Here is a 26,595-nt window from a genome sequence, read left to right as displayed (position 1 = left end):
CTTCTAGGCAGCACGCTCTCTGTATTTCTTCCAAGACAGATTTGTTCGTTCTTTCGGCAGCCCATGGTAAATTCAATATTCTTTGCCAACACCATAATTCAAAGGTGTCAATTCTTCCTGGGTCTTCCTTATTCATTGTCCAGCTTTCACATGCATAGGAGGCCCTTGAGAACATAATGACTTGGGTCAATCAGTATCTAATCCCTTTTAGTATTCCCCTACATGGATGGACCACATTGCGTTCACTGGTTCATCAGTTGATGGACATTTGGGCTGTTCCCACTTTTGAGCCACTGTGAATACCACTTCTGATGTGAGCACTTACTGAGGGTTTAATGCTTTTTTTTTAGGCATGGTTCTAAGCACTTTCATGTTCGTAACACCCGAACAGAAATATATTGTCATAATCCTCATTTTACAATGCTCACCCAGGCACTCAGACTAAAAACCTAGACCTCATTCTGGATTCCCCTCTTTCTTTTCCTCACCTCTCAAATCTGTTCCATCAGCTGCACCTTCAAGATAATCCGTAGACTTCTGTCCATTGCTACCGCCATGATCGCCACCCAAGCTGCCATCACCTTCCTGGGAAACTGCCATTGTTGTTAGCTGCTGGCCGGTCGCCCCCATGACTCATGGTGACCCCATGTGTAATGGGATGGAATATCGTGGCTGGTGGCTGGACAGGAGGTGCATTGGCCTGGAATTGAACCTGAAACCATCTGATCCTGGACTTTTCTTTCTTGGGAGTTTTTTTTTTTTTTTAATTACTGGTTCCATCTATTTATTTGTTATAGGTCTGTTTAGATTTTATAATTCTTCTTTGGTCAGTTTTGGTAACCACGTGTTTCGAGGATTTGTCCGTTTCATCTAGGGTATCTAATGTGCTGGAGTGCCCTAAATGGTTCTCATGGATTGAATTGTGTCCTTCAAAAATATGTGTCGTAAATTCTAACCTCTATGTCTGTGGTTATAATCCCACTTGGGAATGGGTTGCCTTTGTTACGTTAATGAGGCAGGATTAGTGTAGGTGTGTCTTGAGTCAATCTCTTTTGAGATATAAAAGAGATTAAACAAGTGAGCAGAGCAGAGATGGGGGAAGAGAGATGCCGAGCCACATGAAGATTACCCAGAAGCAGAGCAGAAACGCAGAAGAGACAAGGACTTTCCTCCAGAGCCCACACAGAGAGAGAGCCTTCCCCTAGATTCAGCACCCTGAATTGAATTTCTAGCTTCCTAAACTGTGGGAAAATAAATTAGGTTGTTAAAGCCACTCATTTGTGGTATTTCTGTTACAGCAGCGCTAGATAACTAAGACAATGGGTGACACAAAAATATATCTTAAAAATATATCTTGGAAGAGCTATAATAAAATAAAAAAAGAGAACCCCTTGGCTATCAAGTCAATAAGACCAGGTGAATTAAAATGGGAAGAGTTAAGCTGGACCCAGAGTTATAGCAATATTCATTACTGAAGTCAGTAGAACAATGTCTGAAAGTTCCTGAGGACTCTGTGAAGGAAGATAGTGTAGAGAAAGAATTTTATACCTAGCCAAATTGTCACTGAAGCATTAAGAAATGTACGAGTATTTTTGAATGTGCCAGATTTCAAGGAATTTACTGAAGAAATTATGTGAGGAGTAACTTCAGACAGCCAAGAGATAAATGAATAAATCACAGCAAAAGATGTACTATGTACATATAACTTCAGAATTAACACTAAGTCTGATCTAAGAATAATGGCTGCAAGTGTAGATGTTATAAATCCCGATGTTAGAAATGGTCTAACAAAAATGGAGAGGGGCAGGAGAGAGGCGAATGGTGTGGATAAGCAGATTCCTTCATCTGAGGATATAATTTAAAACCAATAATTCCAATAATAAATAGAAGCTTAAGTACATTTAAGAGTATGATGGTAAACATTTACAAAAATCACTAGGATTCTGTAATGAAGAAGAAAGAGGGATGGAGACACGGGGAAATATGCTGGTTTAGTTTTTATAGTAGCGTCAATGGCAGCCATTGGCCACAGGTGGCTGGTGGGCTCTTGAAATGTGACTCATCTGAATTACAGCACTTGTGAGTGTAAGATACATACTGGCTTTTGAAAACTAGCATGGAAGAAAGACTGCGAACCATCTCATTAGTAACTTTTTATATTGATTACATGTTGAAAAGAATATTTTTTAGATATGTTGGGTTAAATAAAATATATTTTTAAAATCAATTCCACGTGTTTCTTTTTATTTATTTTTTTTAAATGTGGTGACTAGGAAATTTAAAATTACATATGTGGCTCCTATCATATTTCTATTGGACAGTACTGGTGTAAGGATATAGAACTAAGTACATTATATGAAATTTTAATTATAAAAGTCATCACTAGAATAAAAATACAAGCTACCCATGGTATTTTCAATCATATCATGTGCATGTGAAAGCTGGACAATGAATAAGGAAGACCAAAGAAGAATTGACACCTTTGAATTGTGGCGTTGGCAAAGAATATTGAATATACCGTGGACTGCCAAAAGAACGGACAAATCTGTCTTAGGAGAAGTACAACCAGAACGGTCCTTGGAAGCAAGGATGGCGAGACTGCGTCTTACATGCTTTGGACATGTTGTCAGGAGGGATCAGTCCCTGGAGAAGGACATCATGCTTGGCAGAGTACAGGGTCAGCGGAAAAGAGGAAGGCCCTCAATGAGGTGGATTGACACAGTGGCTGCAACAATGAGCTCAAGCATAACAACGATTGTGAGGATGGTCCAGGACCGGGCAGTGTTTCATTCTGTTGTGCACAGGGTCGCTATGAGTCAGAACAGACTTGACAGCACCTAACAACAACAACCCAAATTCTTAGAAAAAATAAAACACAAACACAAAAGGTAGTGGAGGCTGTGGTGCAGAAGACTGCCCTCTGGAGCCAAGTTCTCCACCCCTAGTTTCTGGGACAGAACAGCTCTCTGGGAATTGTCCTTGCCTGAAGGGCACTATCTCACCACCCCTGGTCACTCTTATCCAATGGTCAATATGTGGGTACAAGACTGGGCAGAGAAGTGCCAGGAAAAACCCAAATGGACACACTTGCTCAAATGTGTGTCCTTGAAAGGGTTTGCTCATGGTGATCTCTGTGCCTTTGCTGGTCTTCTAGGTGTCAGCTCAAATGCACTGCTTTTTATTTTACTTCTTTACATTTTATTAGGAAATAAATTCAAGCTTACGGGATAGTTGCAAGAACAAGTAAAGACATTCTTTTACGTATAAACCACAGAACAGTTTAGTTCACTGATTGGCTGAATGAACCAGCTGTTCCTTGTATCAGTGAACTTTTGATCACAAGGGCCTGAACCTCCAGCCCAAATGACCCGATAAACGGGGCGGGGGGTTCCCTGCCTCATGTAGCTGTAGAAGTCAGGGACAGACTTTTCAAGAGTGTTTTTCTTTCTTCAGGGGGTCAGTTCTCAGAGGGCTGGCCTAATCCTTCCGTATCAGCATCAAGCCTGGTGCATCTCAACTTCTCAATATTCCATTGCCTGATGGCTGAGCATCCACTGGGGCTCTTGAGCCCCCACCTTCCCCAATTCCATTCTTCCTGGTCTCCGTAGGAAGCACCTTTAACTCCTCCACTCATCAGTTCGAGCTGGAAATCTGGGAGTTTTCCTTCACTGCCTCTCCTCCCGCCACCTTCACTCCATCACATTTTGTGGAGTTTACCTTCCAAAACTCTCCTCTGCTTCTGACTCCCACAGCCACCACCCTGGTCCACGACTCAACCACTGTGCCTACTCACTTGTCTCCTTGCTTCCTCTGTAACCCTAACCATCTCCACACAACCTTGCTTGTTGAAAGTGAAGGGAACTTGAAGCACCTACTGATGAAGATCAAAGACCACAGCCTTCAGTATGATCACACCTCAACATAAAGAAAACAAAAATCCTCACAAGTAGACTAAAAAACATCATCATGATAAACGGAGAAAATATCGAAGTTGCCAAGGATTTCTTTTTTCTTGGATCCACAATCAACACCCGTGGAAGCACCACTCAAGAAATCAAAAAACACGTTGCACTGGGCAAATCTGCTGCAAAGGACCTCTAAAGTGTTGAAAAGCAAAGATGTCACCCTGAGAACTAAGGTGCACCTGACCAAAGCCATGGTGTTTTTAATCGCCTCATACGCATGTGAAAGCTGGACAGTGAATAAGGAAGATGAAGAAGGATTGATGCCTTTGAATTGTGGTGTTGGCGAAGAATATTGAATAAACCATGGGCTGCCAGAAGAACAAATAAATCCGTCTTGCAAGAAATACAGCCAGAATGTTCCTTAAAAGGGAGGATGTCAAGACTTGGTCTCACATATTTTGGACATATTATTAGGAGGGACCAGTTCCTGAAGAAGGACGTCATGCTTGGTAAAGCAGAAAAACCCATCGAGTCAATTTTGATTCATAACAACCCTATAGCACAGAGTAGAACGACCCCATAGGGCTTCCAAGGAGTGGCTGGTGGATACAAACTGCCAACCTTTTGGTTCATAGCCGAGCTCTTAACCACTACACCGGGTCAGTGAAAAAGAGGAAGAACCTGGTCTAGATGAATCGACACAGTGGCTGCAACCATGGGCTCAGACAATTGTGAGGATGGTGCAGGACCAGGCATTGTTTTGCTCTGTTGTACACAGGGTCGCTATGAGTCAGAAGTGACTCAACGGCACATAACAACTCCACAACTTTTTGTCCCCATGCTTCACATCAGTCTGAAATTTAAAATTTGGTGAGTCGTTGCCTCCCTTCTATTCTAAGCTCCCTGAGGGCAGGGGCTAGGACCTGCTTGTTTAAACTCCGCCCCAGCCACTCGGCACAGGCTCAGACACGAGCTTGTTACTCCGTTTCTGTTGAGTCCATTCAGGCTCCTGGAGACTCCGTGTGTGCAGAGCAGAGCTGCTCCATAGGGTTTTCAAGGCCGTGAGTATGAAGCAGATTGCTGGGCCTTCCAAGGACCCTCTGGGCGGGTTTGAACCACCAACATTTCCAATAGTAGTCAAACACTTAACGATTTGCGCCTCCCAGGGACCCAGATACATGATTTTTTTTTTTTTCTAGCTTTTCATAAATATTAAATCAACAAATGACCACGAGTTCGAATCCACCTCCCTCGCCCACCATCTGGTATGGGGTACCCATGCTTCTCAAAGCCCTTTTTAACGGTGAAGTTTCCAAGCTCAATAGGTGCACCCAATCGGTGCAGAAGTGCAGAAAGTCCCAGAACCACGCTGCTCAGCTTCCTAACCCTGGCTCTATCGCTCATGCACGGGGTGGTCCGTGACGCCGGGCCTCAGTTTCCCCATAGTTCCCGCGGGCGGGAAGAAGCCGGGCCACGTGCTCAAACGCAGGTGCGGTTGCAGGGAATCAGTATTGTGTTAACGACACCCCCTCCTCCCAGGGCCGAGGTCAGGCCGGGGGACCCGGGCCCGCGCGCAGCGAGGCCCCAGCGGTGGGCAGGCGGCGCCCCGGGTCCCCCGCCCGCGCGCGCACCTACTACGCGCCGGCCCGCGCCGGCCCCGCCCCCGCGGGCTGCAGCCAATGAGCGCGCGGCCCCGCATCCGGGGATCCCGGCGCGGCCACCGCCTCCCGCGCACACACGGCCATGGCGGAGGTGAGTGAGCGGGCCGGGGGAGCCGGTCCCTGCCCCGCGCCCCCGGCCCCGGCGCCCGGGCTTGTCCGCCTTCGGGGCCGCAGGCGCGAAGACGCTCGCGCCGGGGCTCTGGGGCCGGGCCCGGGACGCTGCGCCCGCTCGGGGCCGAGGGCGCAGGGCTCCGTCGGCGGCCGCCCCCGGCCCGCCCCCCCCGCTGCCACATCGCGGGCTGCGCTGCGCATGCGCCGCCGCGGCGGGAGGGGCGGGCCGGGCCGGGCGGGCGGGGGTCGCGGCGCCCCCGGACCCTGCGTCCCGGTGCGGGGGGCGCTGCGGCGGGCGGCTCCCGGGCCAGCCTCCCGCCGTCCTCCGCCCCCGCCCCGGCGGCGTTCGCAAACTTTGCAGAGTGCAGTGGTCGCGCTGATGGGAGCTCCTTGCACCCCCGCGGCTTCTCGGGGCATCTCGGAGCCGCCCACCCGCTCAGACCCCAGGCGGGATTCGAACCCCTGACCTAGGGCGCCAGGGACGTCGGGGCCGGGGTCTCGCTTCAGAGTGAGACAGGCAGTCCCCAGGGCAGGAAGTTAATTCTCCAGCCTCGGATCCCCCATCTTCGAAGCAGGCCCAGGTCCTGTCCCCGATCCCGGGCCAGCGTGTATGTTGGGAGTCACAGTTTTACAGAGTTGAGGCTTTGGTGTGAGGGTTTTGGGGTCTGATGCTTGATCACTCTCATGAAGGTAAGAAAAGTACGCAGGACTGTCTGGGATAAAGAAAGACAACTAATAGCTTTAGGTCAGGTCAAACCAGGAAAGAGAAAGTTTTGGTTTTCCAGTTTGTAAGATGGCATGCACCTACAGTGCTCTGAGCTTATAGGGTCCCAGCAAGGGTGAAATGAAGTCACGGAGGTAAGGGGCCAGCCCTAAGGGGCCCATCAGTGCAACTCTTCTGGCAAAATGGAACCCACACTGGGCCCTGGGGGGGCAGAAGTTAAGACTCACACCAACCAAGTCCACAGAGCGGCCCTCCTCTAGTGGGCAGGGGGCCCAGCACTGGATATCTGCTACAGGCTAGGCTGTGCGGAGGGTAGGTCTGACTCTTCTCTCCCACCAGTTACCTTCTGCTTGGTGTTGCCACCAGAGAGGGTGTAGGCATCTCTGTGCGACGTCACCAGCTGGTTCCTGCCTTGTGTTGGGTGGCTGGGCCCAGAGGGTTCTTAGAGAACTCCTTCTCCTTCATTAGGGGGAATTTAGGGAAACTGAGGCCTCAAGGCGGTGGTGGCTGGCCTGCAGGCCAGAGGCAGAAGTCAAGTCTCCTGGCCCTGAGTCTGTGTGCGTGCCTGGCTCTGGGCGCAGGTGGCCTCCCCGGGGGCAGTGAAGTGGCAGCAAGTGGGTGGGGAAGGGGGGTGGGTCAGATTTGCCCTCAGCAGCCAGGGGCCAGTGCTCCCGCACCTGTCGTACAGTGGGGTGGTGTCCTGTTAGTGAGCTGGGTGGTGTCCTGAGATGAGGCTAGGCTCCAAGGGGCTGCAGTGGGCAGAGCAGACGGGTGGTCCTGAGGGCGCATCTGTCTGGTCAGAGACACTGGTCAGTTAAGGGGCCAACAGGGCCAGAGTGTGGTGCCAGCTGAGTCTTGGGGCCATATCAGCCACAGCCAGCCTCTCCCAGGGACCTCTGGAGCCTCTTGGTCTGTGTGACCTCGAGCAGGTCACCGACCTCTCAGAGCCTCCATTTCCCCCCCTCAAGGATGGGCGTTGACGGTCGACCTTCCAGAGCTGCCAGGTCTCGCGAGATCCGGGTACAGTAGCTTGCTTGCGCGTGTCAGTTAAACCTTGTGAAATTGCTGATACTCAACTGTTTTTAACCAATAAAAATGGCGTTTTGTAGCCTAAGGGTAAGCCTAGGTCTGTGTTGGCTGCCTGATTGTTGTCAGGAGAATTACTGTTTAAGTGCCACAGGAGAACACGAGAGTGCTTTGTTCCTTCTCACGGAAACCAGATTAATCTTTTAGAAATCATCTTTCCCTCCTGCTTAAAACCTTTCATCGTCCTGAAGTTAAAATGCAACTTCCCACCAAGACCTCCAGCTTTGTGGTTTGTCTCGCCTGGGCTTTTTTTGTTTTCTTGGCCTTTGGGGGTCGGGGGGGGAGGTGGGGACAGGCCCTGTCCGGAGACATCCACAGAGGCCTTCGTTCCCCTCCACCCCCACATCGGGTAGATTCTGTCCCATTTCCTCTGCACTGTACATGGACACTCGTTTGTTGTCTGTGTCCTTGGATAGACTGGTGGCCCCACATGGGTGGAGACAGGCAGGACCTGTTTGTTGGGGTGATGGCCGGGCGCCCAGTACCTGCTGCATTGACTGATGAGGTGTGGAATGTTGGGCCGCCCAGCGAGGCACTGAGCACCCTGGCTGGGCATGGGTGGTAGGATGGTCAGGATGACTCTTGGGAGGAGGGTGGTCCAGTTAAACATCTGTTGGTGTGTAATGAATCCCCTCAAGATTCAAGTGACTTAAAACACCCGCAGTTATTGTGTTATCCGTGGTTGGGAGGGTGAACAGAGCTCAGCGAGGTGGTTCTCACTTAAACACCCGCAGTCATTGTGTTCTCTTCTGTGGCTAGGAGGATGGATGGGGCTCAGTCAGGCAGTTCTCACTTAAACACCCGCAGTCATTGTGTTCTCTTCTGTGCCTGGGAGGGTGGACAGGGCTTAGCCAGGCAGTTCTCACTTAAACACCCGCAGTGATTGTGTTCTCTTCTGTGCCTGGGAGGGTGGACAGGGCTTAGCCAGGCAGTTCTCACTTAAACACCCGCAGTGATTGTGTTCTCTTCTGTGCCTGGGAGGGTGGACAGGGCTTAGCCAGGCAGTTCTCACTTAAACACCTGCAGTGATTGTGTTCTCTTCTGTGCCTGGGAGGGTGGACAGGGCTTAGCCAGGCAGTTCTCATTTAAAACACTCTCAGTTGTTACTATTATCTTCTGTGGTTGTGAAGGTGGACAGGGCTCAGCCAGACGGTTCCCATTTAAACACCCACTGTCATTGTGTTCTCTTCTGTGGTTGTGAGGGTGGACGGGGCTCAGCCAGGCGGTTCTCACTTAAACACCCATAGTTGTTGTTATTCTGTGGTTGTGAGGGTGGACGGGGCTCAGCCAGGCGGTTCTCACTCAAGGCCCCTCACACAGTGCCGTCACTTGGTGGCTGGGCTGGAAGTTGCTGAGACTCTTCACTCACGTGTTTCCCATGTGCTGGCTGTTGACTCTGGCACTTGGCTGGAACCACAGCCGGGGCACCTACATGTGGCCTCTCCATGTGGCCTAGGCTTCCTGCCAGCATGGCGGCTGGGTCCCAGAGTAAGAATCAAGGGGCCTTGCTGTTCCTCTGCAGACGGGGCCCTGAGGTCAGAATCGGGGACCTGCTCCTGGTCGCATGCAGCCAGGGAGCATGTAACGGCGTCTCCTGTATCCTTGCAAGTGTGTTTATGCCTGTCCCATGGCAGTACTCCTCTGCAGCCCTCAGCAGCTCCCCTTACCCGCCGTCCAGCTGGGGTCTCCCCCGAGGTCCTAGGAATGGTGTTGACCAATGCGTGCCTGATTGCCACCCTCTCTCCACAGGCCTCCTCGGTGGGGAGGCAGGATCCTCGTGTGGCCACCTGCCTTTCCCACGGCCTGTGCCCTGTGGGGCCCGGCTTACAGACAGCAGCAGGTACCTTGCTCTGCCTCCCACCCCCACGCTCCTGGGCCTTTTTCAGTTGTTGAAATAGATTCCCAGCTTGGACTGGCTCCCGGTGTGGGTGTGTGTGGCCCAAGCTGTGAAGTCTGCCTCCCTAGGAGCCCCAGACCTCCAGCAGAGGACCAGGGTGCTTGTGTCCTGGGGATCCTGCTGACTCAGCACATGGCCAGTCACTCGAGCAGGATGCGGGGGGGGGGGGGTGCTCGGTGATGGAGAATTGTGGGGAGGGGAAGGAGGTGGTGGGTACCTTGCACCTTCTCTGAGCCCTTTGCTCACTGGCAGGCACAGGCAGGTGAGGGGCTCATAGCAGGTTCCTTCACAGCCGTGTCCATGGGTTCTGCCGACCACCACTTCAGCCTCGTGGAGATTCTGTCGCAAAACTACGGTGTCCGGGAGGGGCGCGAGGCAGTGGCTGGGGGCCCACAGAAGCCTGAGGAGGAGCTGGAGAAGGACTTCATCTCCCAGGTACTCACGTGGATCCCCATGTGTGAGGGGCGGGGCCTAAAGATAAGTCCCCTAGCTGATCAGATTCTGCAGTGCCAACAAGCACACATGTCTGGGAGCTGGAACTTGGTGGGGCTGGGACTCAGCCAGGAGGACACTGGGATGGACAGGACTCAGCCAGGACGACAGGGGGATGGACAGGACTCAGCCAGGATGACAGTGGGATGGATAGGACTCAGCCAGGACGACAGGAGGAGGGACAGGACTCAGCAGGGACGACAGTGGGATGGACAGGACTCAGTGAGGACGACAGTGGGGTGGACGGGACTCAGTGAGGACAAGAGTGGGACGGACGGGACTCAGCCGGGACGACAGTGGGATGGACAGTACTCAGCTGGGACGACAGTGGGATGGACAATAGTCAGCCAGGACGACGGTGGGACAGACAGGACTCAGCCAGGACGAGGGTGGGACGGACGGGACTCAGTGAGGATGACAGTGGGATGGACAGGAGACTTGGTGAGGGTGACAGTGGGATGGACGGGACTCAGCCAGGAGGAGAGTGGGACGGACGGGACTCAGTGAGGATGACAGTGGGATGGACAGGAGACTTGGTGAGGGTGACAGTGGGATGGACGGGACTCAGCCAGGAGGAGAGTGGGACGGACGGGACTCAGTGAGGATGACAGTGGGATGGACAGGAGACTTGGTGAGGGTGACAGTGGGATGGACGGGACTCAGCCAGGAGGAGAGTGGGACGGACGGGACTCAGTGAGGATGACAGTGGGACGGACGGGAGACTTGGTGAGGGTGACAGTGGGGCGGACGGGACTCAGCCAGGAGGAGAGTGGGACGGACGGGACTCAGCCAGGACGGCAGTGGGGCGGACGGGACTCAGCCAGGAGGAGAGTGGGACGGACGGGACTCAGCCAGGAGGAGAGTGGGACGGACGGGACTCAGCCAGGAGGAGAGTGGGACGGACGGGACTCAGCCAGGACGGCAGTGGGACGGACGGGACTCAGCCAGGAGGAGAGTGGGACGGACGGGACTCACCCGGGACGGCAGTGGGATGGACGGGACTCAGCCAGGAGGAGAGTGGGACGGACGGGACTCAGCCGGGACGGCAGTGGGATGGACGGGACTCAGCCAGGACGGCAGTGGGATGGACGGGACTCAGCCAGGACGGCAGTGGGACGGACGGGACTCAGCCAGGACGGCAGTGGGGCGGACGGGACTCAGCCAGGAGGAGAGTGGGACGGACGGGACTCAGCCAGGACGGCAGTGGGGCGGACGGGACTCAGCCAGGAGGAGAGTGGGACGGACGGGACTCAGCCAGGAGGAGAGTGGGACGGACGGGACTCAGCCAGGAGGAGAGTGGGACGGACGGGACTCAGCCAGGACGGCAGTGGGACGGACGGGACTCAGCCAGGAGGAGAGTGGGACGGACGGGACTCAGCCGGGACGGCAGTGGGACGGACGGGACTCAGCCAGGAGGAGAGTGGGACGGACGGGACTCAGCCAGGAGGAGAGTGGGACGGACGGGACTCAGCCGGGACGGCAGTGGGACGGACGGGACTCAGCCGGGACGGCAGTGGGACGGACGGGACTCAGCCAGGAGGAGAGTGGGACGGACGGGACTCAGCCGGGACGGCAGTGGGACGGACGGGACTCAGCCGGGACGGCAGTGGGACGGACGGGACTCAGCCGGGACGAGGGTGGGACGGACGGGACTCAGTGAGGATGACAGTGGGATGGACAGGAGACTTGGTGAGGGTGACAGTGGGATGGACGGGACTCAGCCAGGAGGAGAGTGGGACGGACGGGACTCAGCCAGGAGGAGAGTGGGACGGACGGGACTCAGCCGGGACGGCAGTGGGACGGACGGGACTCAGCCAGGACGGCAGTGGGATGGACGGGACTCAGCCAGGAGGAGAGTGGGACGGACGGGACTCAGCCAGGACGGCAGTGGGGCGGACGGGACTCAGCCAGGACGAGGGTGGGACGGACGGGACTCAGCCAGGAGGAGAGTGGGATGGACGGGACTCAGCCAGGACGGCAGTGGGACGGACGGGACTCAGCCGGGACGGCAGTGGGACGGACGGGACTCAGCCGGGACGGCAGTGGGACGGACGGGACTCAGCCGGGACGGCAGTGGGACGGACGGGACTCAGCCGGGACGGCAGTGGGATGGACGGGACTCAGCCAGGAGGAGAGTGGGACGGACGGGACTCAGCCAGGACGGCAGTGGGACGGACGGGACTCAGCCGGGATGGCAGTGGGACGGACGGGACTCAGCCGGGACGGCAGTGGGACGGACGGGACTCAGCCAGGACGACGGTGGGACAGACAGGACTCAGCCAGGACGAGGGTGGGACGGACGGGACTCAGTGAGGATGACAGTGGGACGGACGGGACTCAAGCAGGGATGGGTGGGGACAGGCCAGGCCTGGTCTGTCCCACCTTCGTGGGGCTCTTGACACTGGGGGGCCTAGGCAGCAACTGGCTGCTGTCAGATGTTTTGGTCTCAGAACCTGTCTCTGCTCTTAGAGATGATAGAGCGTCTCGGAGAGACGTAGCTTCCGTGGATCGTAGCCATCGGTGTTTACCATTTTAAAAATTAGGTCAGAGACATTTTAAAGATACATATTTACTAATTCACTTAAACATAACTCTAGTAATGTCATCACATGTTAATAGAAATAAGTTTTGTAAAAATGAAGCGTGCTTTACAAAATATAAAACGTTCAGGTAGAAGAGTGGCATTCCGTTACACGCCTGAGGTGTTTTTGAAGGCGGAAGCAGATACGGAGGTGCTCTTGTTTATTAAGCCAGAAATCAGTCTGTCGTTTTGGTTGGAGTATAACCCTCACACAGATCAATCGCTGGAAGAGGAAGGCGTATCTAGCAGCCTTCTCAGATAATCGTGGATATTCCTTGATGTTGTTGTTAGGTGCCGTCCAGTTGGTTCTGACTTACAGCGACCCTGTGTACAACACAGCAAAACACCGCCCCGTCTTGTGCCATCCTCACAGTCATCATTATGCTTGAGCCCCTTGTTGCAGCCAGTGCGTCCATCCATCTCGTTGAGGGTCTTCCTCTTTCCCGCTGGCCCTCTACTTTGCCAAGCATGAAGTCCTTCTCCAGGGACTGATCCGTTCTGACAACATGTCCAAAGCATGGAAGACGCAGTCTCGCCATCCTCGCTTCTAAGGAGCACTGTGGTTGTACTTCTTCCAAGACAGATTTGTTCATTCTTTTGGCAGTCCATGGTATATTCAGTATTGTCTTCCAACAGCACAATTAAAAGGCATCAGTTTTCCTTCAGTCTTCTTTATTCACTGTCGAGCTTTTGCATATGAGGTGATGGAAAACACCAGGCTTGGGTCAGGTTCACCTTAGTCTTCAAAGCGGCATCTTTGCTTTTTAACACTTTAAAGAGGTCTTTTGCAGCAGATTTGCCCAGTGCAGTGATTTCTTGACTGCTGCTTCCAGGGGCGTTGATTATGGATCCAAATAAAACGAAATCCTCGACAACTTCAATCTTTTCTCCGTTTATCATGATGTTGCTTGTTGGTCCAGTTGTGGGGATTTTTGTTTTCTTTATGTTGAGGTGTAATCCATACTGAAGGCCGTGGTCTTTGATCTTCATCAGTAAGTGCTTCAAGTTCTCTTCACTTTCAGCAAGCAAGGTTGTGTCATCTGCATAGCACGGGTTGTTAATGAGTCTTCCTCCAATCCTGATGCCCAGTCTTCTTCATGTAGTCCAGCTTCTCAGATTATACAGATGGAATAAGCATGTTGAAAGGATACAACCCTAACACACGCTTTTCCTGATTTTAAACTATGTGGTATCCCCTTGTTCTGTTCAAACAACTGCTTCTTGGTCTAAGTACAGGTTCCTCATGAGCACAATTAAGTGTTCTGGAATTCCCATTCTCTGCATTGTTACTGGTAACTTGTTATGATCCACACAGTGGAATGCCTTTGCGAGGTCAGTAAGATACAGGTGAACACCTTTCTGGTATTTTCTCCTTTCAGCCAAGGTCCATCGGACATCTGCAGTGATATCCCTCATTTGACGTCCTCTTTTGAATTCGACTTGAATTCCTGTCAGTGTAATGCTACAGTCGCTTCTGAATTATCTTCAGCAGAATTTTACTTGGATGTGATATTAATGATACTGTTAGTTTCTGCTTTGTTTTGGGTCACCTTTCTTTGGAATGGGCACAAATATGGGTCTCTTCCAGTCAGTTGGCCTAGCTGCCAAATTTCTTTTTTTTGTTGTTGTGCTTTAAGTGAAAGTTTACAAATCACCTCAGTCTCTCGTATAAAATTTATATACACCTTGCTATATACTCCTAGTTGCTCACCCCCTAATGAGACAGCACACTCCTTCCCTCCGCTCTCTCTTTTCATGTCCATTCGGCCAGCTTCTGACACCCTCTGCCCTCTCATTTTCCTCCAGACAAGAGATGCCAACATAGTCTCATGTGTCTACTTGATCCAAGAAGCTCACTCTTTACCAGTATCATTTCCTATCTCCTAGTCCAGTCCAATCCCTGTCTGAAGAGTTCGCTTTGGGAACTGCTCCTGTCTTGGGCTAACAGAAGGTCTGAGGACCATGACCTCTGGTGTCCTTCTAGCCTCAGTCAGACCATTAACTCTGGTCTTTTTACGAGAATTTGAGGCCTGCATCCCACTGCTCTCCTGCTCCCTCAGGGGTTCTCTGTTGTGTGAGAATTTGAGGCCTGCATCCCACTGCTCTCCTGCTCCCTCAGGGGTTCTCTGTTGTGTGAGAATTTGAGGCCTGCATCCCACTGCTCTCCTGCTCCCTCAGGGGTTCTCCGTTGTGTTCCCTGTCAGGGCAGTCATCGGTTGTAGCTGGGCACCATCTGGTTCTTCTGGTCTCAGGATGATGTAGTCTCTGGTTTATGTGGCCCTTTCTGATTTTTAGGCTCATAATTACCTTGTGTCTTTGGTGTTCTTTATTCTCCTTTGCTCCAGGTGGGTTGAGACCAATTGATGCATCTTAGATGGCTGCTTGCTAGTGTTGAAGACCCCAGACGCCGCTATCCAAAGTGGGATGCAGAATGTTTTCTTAATAGATTTTATTATGCCAGTTCACTTAGATGTCCCCTACCATGGTCCCCAGATCCCCGTCCCTGCTACGCTGGCCTTCGAAGTGTTCAGTTTATTCAGGAAACTTCTTTGCTTTTGGTTTAGCCCAGTTGTGCTGACCTCTCTTGTATTGTCTTTCCCTTCATCTAAAATAGTTGTCATTTTCTATGTAATTAGTGCAAACCCCTCTCTCTCCTTCCCCATTCTTGTAACTACCAAAGAATATTCTCTGTTTAAATTATTTCCTGAGGTCTTATGATAATGGTCTTATACAGTATTTGTCCTTTTGCAGCTGACTAATTTCACTCAGCATGATGCCTTCCAGATTCCTCCATGTTATGAAGTGTTTCACGGATTCATCATTGTTCTTTATCGATGTGTGGTATTCCATTGTTTGAATAAACCATTAATCTGTTGATGGGCACACTGGCTGCCTCCTCCGCTTCGCTATTGACTGCCAAATTTCTGAACGTAGACGAGTGAGCACCTACAGCGCTGCATCTGTTTGTTGAAACATCTCAACTGGTATTCTGTCAATTCCTGGAGCCTTGTTTTTTGCCAATGCCTTCAGTGCAGCTTGGACTTCTTCCTTCAGTACCGTCGGTTCTTGATCATATGCTCCCTCCCGAAGTGGTTGAACGTTGACCAGTTCTTACTGGTATGGTGACTGTGTGTTCCTTCCATCTTCTTTTAATACTAGGTTATTCAGTGTTTTGCCCACAGACTCCTGCAATATTGCAACTTGAGGCTTGAATTTTTTTTTCCAGTTCTTTCAACTTGAAAAACGCTGAGCACGTTCTTCCTTTTGCTTTTCCAACTCCAGGTTTTTGCACATAATCTTATGATACTTTGCTACCAGCGCATTGGATTTCGGCAGGTGATGTTTTTGTAAAGGTAGCTGCAGAGTGAAACCTCCAGCTGGTGGTGTAGCGGTCTAGCGTGTGAACTGTCTGCACTGTAACCACCCTGCTTGTGTGCGGTAGAGGCTTTATACATGCCTCCCCGTCGTCACACGGGAGATGAAACAGGTTTCTGTGAAATTAGTGACTTTATCAAGGATTTTCTTAAGTGATGTTGGAGTTTGTTAACTGAATGGAGGTGGTCCAGTGCCTGCCCCAGTTGGTGCTGTGTGCTGTCGTCTCATGGCGCTGCTGCAGGCAGGGCTGTGTCAGCACAGTGCAGGGTGGTATAACATCTGAGCGTTACTGGGAACGTGGTTTTCTGTTGGGGGTCCCTGAAAAGGCCTCAGGGAACCCAGGCGTCCTTGGGTCATAGTTTGGGAATCGTGTTAGACAGCTCCTTCAAAGAGGTACAGAGTCAGGAGCTGTGGTAGGCGTACAGGATGTCTTCTCTAAGGCCTGTGAAAGAATAAAGGGGCAGCTTGATTTAAGTTGGGGGTAAGGGGTGCCACCCTGAGCACAGACTGGGAGCAGGTGAGTGGTTTTCCCCGTGGACTTGACCCCCAGGGTGAGGGAGGGCAGACAGCGCTGACACACTGAGAATAGCAGGGCATGTCCAGGGGAGTGGCCAACAGTGGCCCCAGGCTTGGGATGGCTGGAGGGCTCTAGCCTCGGGGAGGGTTATATGTGGGTGGAAGTTTACACATGGGTGGAGGAGTGGAGGGTTACACGCGGGTGGAGGGTTACACACGGGTGGAGGGTTACACGCGGGTGGAGAAGTGGCACTGGAGAGGAAGGTAATGGTGTTCTTGTTTCTTCCGTTCCAGTGATTAAATTTCTTACTTTATTTCTTGTTGCATTGCATTGGCTGAAGCTTCAACATGGTGTTGGGTAGCGACGGTGTTGTTGAGGTTCATTTTGTTGCCGGTTGGAGCAGGGACTGCTCCAGCGTCTTGATACCCACCAGTCTGTGTGTGACAGCTTGCCTGTTACGCTGAGGAAGCATCGGTCTCTTCATTTCATTTTCCTTTCTAACTAGGAGTGGGTGCTAGATTTTATCAGATGCCTCTTTCACATATGTCAACATGATCTCATGTTTTTTGTCTCTGATATCCTATGTGGTGGGCTGTATAGTGGAGTTCTGGGTCCCTAGCCATCCTTGCATTCCTGGTGTTAGGCCCAAGTGAGCTGGCATTTCGAGGTGGGCAGTGTGGGTGGAGGCCAGTGCAGTCTCCTCAGCCAGTGGCTGGGGACTGGACAAACAGCTGGTCTCGGTCAGGCGTCCCCTCTGCACCACTCCTGGGGGTTGTAACGGAGTCATTGGGCCAGGGGTGGTTAGAAGTGAGGCTGCCACATGGGATCACCACGGATTATGGTCATGTGGTCCTGGGCGGAGAGCCTGAGAAACCCCTGACGGAGTCCTGCCCTCCCAGAGCAGTGACATGCCCCTCGACGAGCTGCTGGCACTCTACGGCTATGAGGCCTCGGACCCCGTGTCGGAGCAGGAGAGTGAGGGCACTGATGCCACACCCCCCCTCCTGGACATGACTTTGGACAAGGTGAGGAAGGGCAGAGCCAGTTGGGGCGTGGGCTGCTGGAAAATTCTTTTGCGCTGGAAGGTCAACCCTGCGAGTTGACGTGGCGTCCACAAGTCCCGAGGTCTTGTTGCCGCTTGCTCTCTCTCTCCGTCCCTACCTGGCCCCCACCCTGGTCCCCAGGCCCCGCCCTTGTCCCCGCCCCCCACCCTGGTGCCCAGCGCCCACCCTGGCCCCTGGCCTCATCCAGGTGCCCGGCGCCCACCCTGGTCCCTGGTCCCTGACTCCCGCCCTGGTCCCCGGCCCCTGCCCTGGTCCCCGTCCCCCACCCTGGTCCCCGGCCTGCTCCCTCCGGCCTCTGAGAGGGAGAGTTCACAGAGGACTGCGTGCCCCTCCTGTCAGCCCCTGTGTACATCTCAGGACAAGGTGGTGGCTGGCACATCGTCATTACTATTATTGGTGTTATCTTGAGGTTCTTAGACCCTAGAGACATTCTTTACCTTTTTGTTGTTAAAAGGAGCAAATAGCGAAGGATCTGCTTTCAGGAGAAGAGGAAGAGACGCAGTCGTCTGCTGACGACCTCACCCCATCCGTGACCTCACACGCAGCCTCAGCCCTGTTCCCCAACCAGAGCGGATGTAGGTGCCCCCTCCACCTTGTGGGGGGACCCCAGGCTGGCAGGGGCAGGGGTTGCATCCTGGAGGTGGTGTTCCCCACCTGATCCTGGCTGTGAGCCGAGCCTCTCGGGTGAGGGGATGGGTTGGCTCCTACAGCTGAGGTTGCAGAGGGTCCGGGGAGTGTCCAGAGCCCACCCTCTTCCCCTGCCCTGCCTGCACCGTACCACCCCGAGTTGGCAGGCTTTTCCTGGCAGCAGGAGGCGCCCCAGCGGGGGGCGCTCAGGGCCGGTGGCTTAGCACTCAGCGGGAGAAGGCTCCTCTGCTGTGAGGGCTGCGCGGGAGCTCCCATCTCACTGCCCGGCTGGGGTTATGTGCTGGTGCACACACAGCTGTCGGCCAGGTGGTCGGTGGGCCAGGCCTGGGCCGCGCTGGTTGTCAGGGAAGGGGCTGTGGTGTGGGGTCAGGTGGGTTGAGTAGGGCTGGGACGTGAGTCCCTAGAGCAGTACAGAGGGGTTGTTACCCTGAGAAAGAACGTAGAAGCACATGTGCGGTCTGCTAAAGCTGGGGGCACACGGTCAGTTAATTCTGGGGGAAGAAGGGGAGCCTGGGTTTGGCTTGCCTGGGGCAATACCTTCCTGATCTCCGCTTTCCCAACAGCCCGCTTCCTGGCCAGCGGAGACAAAGAGCCCAGCTCCCCCGCTTCCTCCGACACTGAGGAGGATCCTCTCCCTGCCAACAAATGTAAGAAGGTGCGTGGTCTTGGGCAAGGGGTCATGGGCAGGGGAACAGCTCTCCCTGGCAACAAACATAAAAAGGTGTGTGGCCGTGGGTGGGGGCGGTGGGCAGGGGGCAGTTCCTCCTGCCAACAAATGTAAGAAGGTGCGTGGTCGTGGACAGAGGGCCATGGACAAGGGGCCGTAGGTGGGGGGCAGCTCTTCCTGCCAACAAATATAAGAGGGTGCTTGACCAAGGATGGGGGGCCGTGGGTGGCTCTTCCTGTCAACAGGTGTAAGAAGGCACGTGGCCATGGGTGGGGGCTGCCCAACCAGTAACCACCCTGGTGCTGTGCCTGGTCGTGAGAGGTGGGCCAGGAGCCACCTGGACCCTGAGCCCCATTGCTGACCTGTCTGCTCCCTGGAAACCGGAACTTGGAAGGCCTGCCCCTTGGCCTGTGGACACCCGAGATGCTGTCCTGGCTGCTTCTGGGCCAGGCGTCCTCAGCCAGCTCTGCCCTGCTTGTCATTACCTGCTTCATGGCACAAAGGTAGCCTGGCCTCCTCTCCTGACCCTCACCTTTGCCTTCACAGGAGATCATGGTGGGGCCTCAGTTCCAAGCTGACCTCAGCAGCCTTCATTTGAGCAGACCCAGCGAGAAGAGTAAGTGGGCCTGGGCCTGGGATGCCCCATTCCACCCAGATAGCCACTGTTCCAGTGTTCGCCTCATTCTACCCAGACAGCTACCGTTCCAGCCTCATTCCACCCAAACAGCCACCATTTCAGTGTTTTCTTGGGCCAGTGTGCTGGTGATGAGTTCTTTGGTTTTTTTTTTTTTGTCTGAAAAAGCCTTGATTTCACTTTCATTTTTTGGAGATTATGTTCACTGGTTTGGCAGGTTTTTTTTCTTTTAATGGTTTCATTCCATTGTTCCTGGGTTCTGTTGTTTGTATAAAAAAGTAAGGTGTCCAATCAGCTGTGCCTTTGGAGGTGTGCCTTTTTCTCAGAAAAAAGGTGCTCATGAGGTGGTTTTCTTCATTTAGTCTTCAGCAGTTTGGCTATGGTGTGCGTGGGTGTGGTTCTCTTGTGCTTGTCCTGGGTTCCTTGGTTCTCTGTGAATGTTCTTCGTCAATTAACGGAGACTTCTCAGCCATCGCTGTGTTGTTTCTGCCTCTTTCCTTCTCTTGCCCTCGGATTCGACTATACATATGCTGGGTTGTTTGACCATTGTATGTGTCTCCTAAACTACGTTCTTTCCATTCTTTTTTCTTTAGACCTCAGTTTGGATTCTTTACTGAACCCTTTTCAGTTTCACTGATCTTGTTTTATGTGTTCTGCTGTGGAACGTAAGCAGTGGATCACAAAGTCAGATGCTGTATTTTCCAGCTCTAGAATATCTGTTTGATTTTTTATAGAGATTCCAGTTCTCCATCGAAATTCTGCTTTTCATCAGTTTTGGCCATCCTTCTCTGTGCTTGTTAACAGCTCAGTCACAGTTACCTTTAGGTCCTTGTCTGCTGACACTGACAGCTGGAGGTTGGTGGGTCTGCTTCTGTTGCCGGCACCCTGTTGCTCCCATCTTCCTGCCTCTGAGCGCTGGGTGTGTTTCTAGGACACCAAAGCCCCAGCTGGAGGTTGGTGGGTCAGCTTCTATTGCCGGCACCCTGTCTCTCCCATCTTCTGCCTCTGAGTGCTGGGTGTGTTTCTAGGACACCAAGGCCCCAGCTGGAGGTTGGTGGGTCTGCTTCTGTTGCCGGCACCCTGTCTCTCCCATCTTCTGCCTCTGAGTGCTGGGTGTGTTTCTAGGACACCAAGGCCCCAGCTGGAGGTTGGTGGGTCTACTTCTGTTGCCGGCACCCTGTCTCTCCCATCTTCTGCCTCTGAGTGCTGGGTGTGTTTCTAGGACACCAAGGCCCCAGCTGGAGGTTGGTGGGTCTACTTCTGTTGCCGGCACCCTGTCTCTCCCATCTTCTGCCTCTGAGTGCTGGGTGTGTTTCTGGGACACCAAGGCCCCAAGTGGTGTTGCTTCTCTTCTCTTGAGGCTGAGCACCTGGTTGGGCTGACTTGGCAGTGGCTATGGAGGTGGGAGGGTGGCCCTGTCCATGTGGGCCAAGTGCCAGCCATGTCTTGGGTAAGGGGTGGGGAGGAGAAGGAGAAGCTTCCTTCCCTGGCAGCTGAGATTGAATCTGCTGGCTATCCAGCTAGACCCTGTTCCCAAAGTCTAGGGGACTCTGCAGGGCCCAGCCCAGGTCAGGGGCCTGCCCTGCTCACCCCTGGGTGGGCGGATGGCTTTCTGGGGTGCTCAGCGGGCTGAAGCTAGAGTCAGGGAGGCGAGCTGCCCAGATAACCGTCTGCATCCAAACTCCACCTCTTTTTCTCAGCTTCCTCAGTGCCTCAAATGTCCCCATTGAGCCTGAGGTGACAGATTTGTGGTTGTTATGACACGTAAATCAGAACAGCTGGTCATGGACATGCCACCCTGACACAAACTGTCTGCCTATGGTCCCCACAGTGGGCCGCATGGACTCCAGGACCAACCGTGCCCAGCGTCTGGGCCCCTTGCACTGCAGCCCTACCTGAGCTGGATGTCTTTGGCTGTGTTGGCTCAGCGCCAGGCTAGCCTGGGCACCCTCGTCTCACTGAGCTGAGCCCAGGAGGAGGGTGGCGCGGGGGCCCAGAGGCACCGGTGCTGGGTGTGTGTGTAAAGTAGCACCTTTCCCTGTCTGCCCAGGCAGGGGATTTGGGGTCAGCAGGAGGGAGTGTGTGCCCGGACTGGGTGTGAGTTCACGGTGTGACCTTCCCCTGCCCCTCTGCCCCCTGCAGTCTATGAGAATGACGACCAGCTGCTCTGGGATCCCCACATCCTGCCTGAGAGGGAGGTGGAGGAGTTTCTGTACCGCGCCGTGAAGCGGAGGTGGGACGAGGCAGCCGGGCCCCAGCTCCCGGACGGGGAAGCAGTGAAGGACAGCGAGCAGGTGGGGGCTGGTTGGGCAGCAGAGATGGGCATGGGGACTGGAATAGCCAACAGGGCCTGATGGGGCACCTGCTTTGAGCTCCAGCTGGCGTGGCCCCTGTGGCCCCACCCCCATGGTCACTGCCCAGGACAGTGTGTGAGCCCCACATGTCCCCATCCCCATGGTCACCGTCCAGGATGGCTGTATGAGCCCCCAGTGTCCCCATCTACGTGGTCACTGTCCAGGATGGCTGTATGAGCCCCCAATGTCCCCATCTGCGTGGTCACTGTCCAGGACAGCGTGTGAGACCCCAATGTCTCCACCCCCGCGGTCACTGTCCAGGACGGTGTGTGAGCCCCCAATGTCTCCACCCGCACGGTGATTGTCCAGGACGGTGTGTGAGACCCCAGTGTCCCTACCCCCTCGGTCACTGCCCGGGATGGCGTGTGAGCCCCCAGTGTCCCCACCCCCGCGGTCACTGTCCAGGACAGTGTGTGAGCCCCCAGTGTCCCCACCCCCGCAGTCACTGTCCAGGACAGTGTGTGAGCCCCCAGTGTCCCCACCCCCACAGTCACTGTCCAGGACAGTGTGAGCCCCCAGTGTCCCCACCCCCGCGGTCACTGCCCGGGATGGCGTGTGAGCCCCCAGTGTCCCCACCCCCGCAGTCACTGTCCGGGATGGCGTGTGAGCCCCCAGTGTCCCCACCCCCGCGGTCACTGTCCAGGACAGTGTGTGAGCCCCCAGTGTCCCCACCCCCGCAGTCACTGTCCAGGACAGTGTGTGAGCCCCCAGTGTCCCCACCCCCGCAGTCACTGTCCAGGACAGTGTGTGAGCCCCCAGTGTCCCCACCCCCGCGGTCACTGCCCGGGACGGCGTGTGAGCGCCCAGTGTCCCCACCCCCGCGGTCACTGCCCGGGACGGCGTGTGAGCCCCCAGTGTCCCTACCCCCGCGGTCACTGCCCGGGACGGCGTGTGAGCCCCCAGTGTCCCCACCCCCGCGGTCACTGCCCGGGACGGCGTGTGAGCCCCCCGTGTCCCCACCCCCGCGGTCACTGCCCGGGACGGCGTGTGAGCCCCCAGTGTCCCCACCCCCGCGGTCACTGCCCGGGACGGCGTGTGAGGAGCCCCCAGTGCCCTCCCAAGGTGGGGCTGGTGAGCGTCACTGCTGCCACGGGGCGGTGACACCTGCCGACCCCCAGGCACTGTATGAGCTGGTGCGGTGCAGCTTCAACGCGGAGGAGGCCCTGCGGAGACTGCGCTTCAACGTGAAAGTGATCCGAGGTGGGCATGGCGCCTCACCCCATCTCCCCAACCCTGAGCCCCCACATTGGCCCCACCAGGCTGTCCCCATGCAGGCCCCCTTAAGCCAGTTACCCCCATACCAACCCCTGTACCCAGGTCTCTCTATGCCGGGCTCCCCCAATGGTTCCCCCCTGCTCCCCCAACCCCGTGTCAGTTCCCTTCATACCAGGCCCCACCGGGCTTCCTCCACTCCAGCCCCCCACCCAGCTCCCCCTGACACTGGGCTGCCCACCCCCACACACTGGCCATCCCATGTTGTTCCCCCCCTCCAGCTTTCCCCACACTGTCCCCCCCACATTGGTTCCTTCCTACTAGCTCCCCCTATTCTGGCTCCACCAGTGCCAGCCCTCCACACCATCTTCCCTCTCTGGGCTTTTTCACACATTGGCCCCCTACACGAGTTCCCCCCACTGACTGCCCCCCACACCAGCCCCCCCACCATCCACCACTCTGACTGCCCCCACACCAGCCCCCACACTATCCCCGTCTCACTGCCCCCATACCAGCCCCCATGCCGTCCCCTGTTCTGATTGCCCCACCAGCACCCTGCCGTCCCCTGCTCTGACTGCCCTGACACCAGCCCCCCACTGTCCCCATCTCACTGCCCCCACACCAGCACCCTGCCGTCCCCTGCTCTGACTGCCCTAACACCAGCCCCCCTCTCCCCATCTAACTGCCCCCACACCAGCACCCTGCCGTCCCCCGCTCCGACTGCCCCCACACCAGCACCCTGCCGTCCCCCGCTCTGACTGCCCCCACACCAGCGCCCTGCCGTCCACTGCTCTGACTGTCCCCACACCAGCCCTCCGCTGTCCCTCGACTGCCCCGTTGCAGATGGGCTGTGCGCCTGGAGCGAAGAGGAGTGCCGGAACTTCGAGCACGGCTTCCGTGTGCACGGGAAGAACTTCCACCTGATCCAGGCCAACAAGGTGGGGACAGTGGGGGCGCCGGGCAGGGAGCGAGGACAGCGGAGGGGCTGCAGGCGGAGGGCTGGGCCCAGGTGACGTCCACGGGCTTGCATGGCCAGGTGCGCACGCGGTCGGTCGGTGAGTGCGTGGAGTACTACTACCTGTGGAAGAAGTCGGAGCGCTTCGACTACTTCACCCAGCAGACGCGCCTGGGCCGGAGGAAATGCGTCTCTTCTGGGACCACGTGTGTGCTGCCCTACCCCCGGCCCCCGCTCTGGCAGCCCAGGCCCTGCACCACCTCCCCACTCGGCCGCCCTGCCCCTGCCCCCCCGCCCTTCCCCACCCGGCTGCCCTACCCCTGTCCCCCCGCCCATCTGCCCTGCCTCTGCTCCCCTGCCCGTCCGCCCTGCCCCTGCCCCCGCTTCCCCACCTGGCCCTGACCCCCTGCCCCTCCCCACCCAGACACCGTGCTGCACACTTCTGCATGGCCGTTCCCCAGCCCCTTCTCCGCCCAGCCCCTGCACAGCTCCCCACATGGTCCCTGCACAGCCCCGGCCCACCCCTATCACGGGCGGTCCTATATGACTGCCTCTCAGGGTGTCCTCCCCTCACAGGGACACAGACCAGGATCTGGATGGTAGTGACCCTGATGGCCCCAGCCGCCCCCGCCCCTCACCACCCCTTCCCTCCACCGCCAACGGCTTGGGCCCTGAGCAGAGTGCCCTAGGGGGACTGTGTACAGGTGAGGATTTGTCTGCTGGCTGGCTGTGCCCCCCGACTTGGCTGTGCCTATGGCCCTGGGCCTGTGGCCTTGCTCTCAGCTGTCTTTCCCCCCACAGAACCGCTGAGTGCGGACGGGACCACCCATGGTCTCAGCAGCCTCGGAGAGCCCGGAGCGGGTGGCCTCCTGACCTCGGAGCCAGGTCCCTGCGCCTTCCAGCTGCTGGACAAGCCCCAGGTTGGGCCCCTGCCCCAGCGGCCCCCGCCCCTGGCCGACCCAGCCTTCTACCCCCCAGCCTCGGCCGTCCTGGAGCCCGGCGTCCGCCCACGACTAGCAGTGGACTTGGCACTGCCTGGGGCCCTTCCTGAGGAGCTGCCCCTCATCTCCAGCCACGTGGGTCTGGACAAGGACCACACGGAGGCCGTGGCCCCTGCTCAGGTGGCCTTGTCAGTTGCGGAGTTTGGACTCATTGGCATCGGGGATGTGAACCCCTTCCTGGCCGCCCGCCCAGCACCGGGGCTGCATGCGGAGCCCTTGTCACAGTGAGTGCTGCCCTCTGTGGCCCATGCCCTGTGGGTGTGCCCCATGCCCCTTCTCTGTGTCCCAGCTTCCAGGGTGGGCCGTGGAGAGGCACAGAGGGTTTGCCTGTGGCCCACTCTTTGAGCAGGCTGACAGGGCTGTGACTCTGCATTCGTGCTCTAGTTTGAATTCAATTAGTTTAACTTTTTGGCTAATACACTCACTTGGCTCAAAACTCAGAAAGGTATCAGTAGGGCTGGCCCCAGGCTCCCGCCACCCGGCTCCCCGAACAGTTGTCTCCAGGTGGGCAGCGCCCTCAACCTCCTTTGGTGTCCTTTCTGCAGTTGTAACGTGATGACCTGTTGATTCCCGACGCCTGGCGGCTCACGGCCCTGCAGCCACCACGAACCTTCCCTGGACTGGGGCTGCCGCCCCGGCCCACCCGTCTGTCTTCCCGACCCCTTCCAGCAGGCTCTGCTTCAGGGTGTGTTGGGGATGGCTCGAGGGGATAGGGCTGTGGCCTGCGTATCCTGGATCCCGGCTGCCTGGTGGTGCCCCTGCAGCCAGTACACTCCTCAGACTCCACTGGGGCCTTCGCCAGCAGAGGGACCGTCCTGCCCCGGGAGACAGCCACTGCTCCGCCGCCACCAGCAGCCCCGCGGGCACCCGCGGCCGGCTCTGTCTCCCACACCGCCGCGGGGCCGGGTGGGCAGCTGCTACTCAGTGCCAAACCGTGGGGCATGGAGCCATATACCTCGCTGTCCCACCCCATACCCACCTGCTCTCCACTTCAGGAAAAGCCGCACTTTACTCCCACTGCCGCCTCCTCTCAGTCCCTAGCGCCCCTCAGTCTGGAGGGGCCCTCAGCAAACTTGGTGTGGGTGTGAGGAGCCGGGGCTTTAGGCCCTTTTCTTCGCCCCTCCCCGACACTACCAGGGGGGCCGGCACTACCCACTCCCCTCCTGGTGTCTCCTTTCTGTTGGACCCCCCCGCCCCAGTGTGATGGCTGAGGTCTTTGTCCTCACCATCCCATCCCCTGGTTTTATTTATGTCTCTGTTCACACGTTGGAGTGGGGTGTTCTGGGGTGGGCGCCCAGCCTCCAGGGTCATCAAGGGTTTCTGTTTGAGCCCCTTCCTCAGAGTCAGACTTGACCCCCCCACCAAGGACCACACTGTGAAGTGATGACAACTGCCTTGAACCCCCGCTGTTTTATTTATTAAACTTGAATCAAATCCCAGTGGTGTCTCATGTGGACGGGAAGGGGCAGGGCAAGTGGGGCCTGGCGGGAGGGGGTCGGTGCTGAACTGCAGGCTAACATTCACAGGGTCCCAGTGCTCCTAGGGTTGCAGGGAGTGGCGCCTCTGGGTAGATGGCTGGTGTCTAAGCAGACACCTGAAGGGGACCAAGCCTGCTTGAGGAAAGCGGGGGCATGAGTGCAGGCAGCAGTTTAGTGGTTCATGCAGAGGCTGAGGAGAGAGCCCCGGAGATGGGCAGAAGAGGCTGCTGGAG

At 55.8% G+C, this 26,595-nt stretch overlaps 2 protein-coding genes across 6 annotated transcripts in view; both read left to right on the top strand.

The window, feature by feature from the left end:
* THEG (theg spermatid protein) overlaps positions 1–5,588 on the top strand; it is a 29,410-nt gene extending 23,822 nt beyond the window's left edge. Inside the window, exon 10 of the mRNA XM_049880851.1 lies at positions 5,445–5,588. Within this exon, the coding sequence (XP_049736808.1) occupies positions 5,445–5,588 (144 nt within the window). The remainder of the gene's footprint in view (positions 1–5,444) is intronic.
* Positions 5,589–5,620: 32 nt separating this feature from the next.
* On the top strand, positions 5,621–26,317 carry MIER2 (MIER family member 2). Of its 5 annotated transcripts, none has more exons than XM_049876047.1 (15): positions 5,644–5,657; positions 7,370–7,421; positions 9,237–9,327; positions 9,677–9,819; positions 17,249–17,374; positions 17,868–17,988; positions 18,625–18,716; positions 19,275–19,344; positions 21,505–21,656; positions 22,835–22,916; positions 23,772–23,866; positions 23,965–24,089; positions 24,460–24,587; positions 24,685–25,108; positions 25,430–26,317. In XM_049876047.1, exons 2-15 carry the CDS (start codon positions 7,371–7,373, stop codon positions 25,449–25,451), a joined length of 1,722 nt encoding a protein of 573 aa, XP_049732004.1. In that variant the 5' UTR covers positions 5,644–5,657; position 7,370; the 3' UTR covers positions 25,452–26,317. The 5 variants fall into 5 exon arrangements, with proteins under 5 accessions (XP_049732005.1, XP_049732004.1, XP_049732003.1 ...); XM_049876046.1 differs by lacking the exon at positions 7,370–7,421 and adding an exon at positions 7,904–7,992 and having other exon boundaries at positions 5,650–5,657; XM_049876048.1 differs by lacking the exon at positions 7,370–7,421 and having other exon boundaries at positions 5,621–5,657.
* Positions 26,318–26,595: the final 278 nt, after the last annotated feature.

This window comes from Elephas maximus, chromosome 3 (assembly GCF_024166365.1).
Source record: "Elephas maximus indicus isolate mEleMax1 chromosome 3, mEleMax1 primary haplotype, whole genome shotgun sequence".
Lineage (NCBI taxonomy): Eukaryota > Metazoa > Chordata > Mammalia > Proboscidea > Elephantidae > Elephas > Elephas maximus.
Note: the sequence above shows the minus strand (reverse complement) of the source record. Positions and strands in the feature narration are given on the sequence as shown.

Excerpts from the sequence above, each read along its gene's own strand:
- MIER2 (XM_049876045.1), top strand. The coding sequence starts at position 7,684 with ATGCAACTTCCCACCAAGACCTCCAGCTTTGTGGTTTGTCTCGCCTGG. Across the intron at positions 22,917-23,771 it reads CAACGTGAAAGTGATCCGAG|ATGGGCTGTGCGCCTGGAGC; the intron begins GTGGGCATGGCG and ends GCCCCGTTGCAG. Across the intron at positions 24,588-24,684 it reads CCTAGGGGGACTGTGTACAG|AACCGCTGAGTGCGGACGGG; the intron begins GTGAGGATTTGT and ends TTCCCCCCACAG.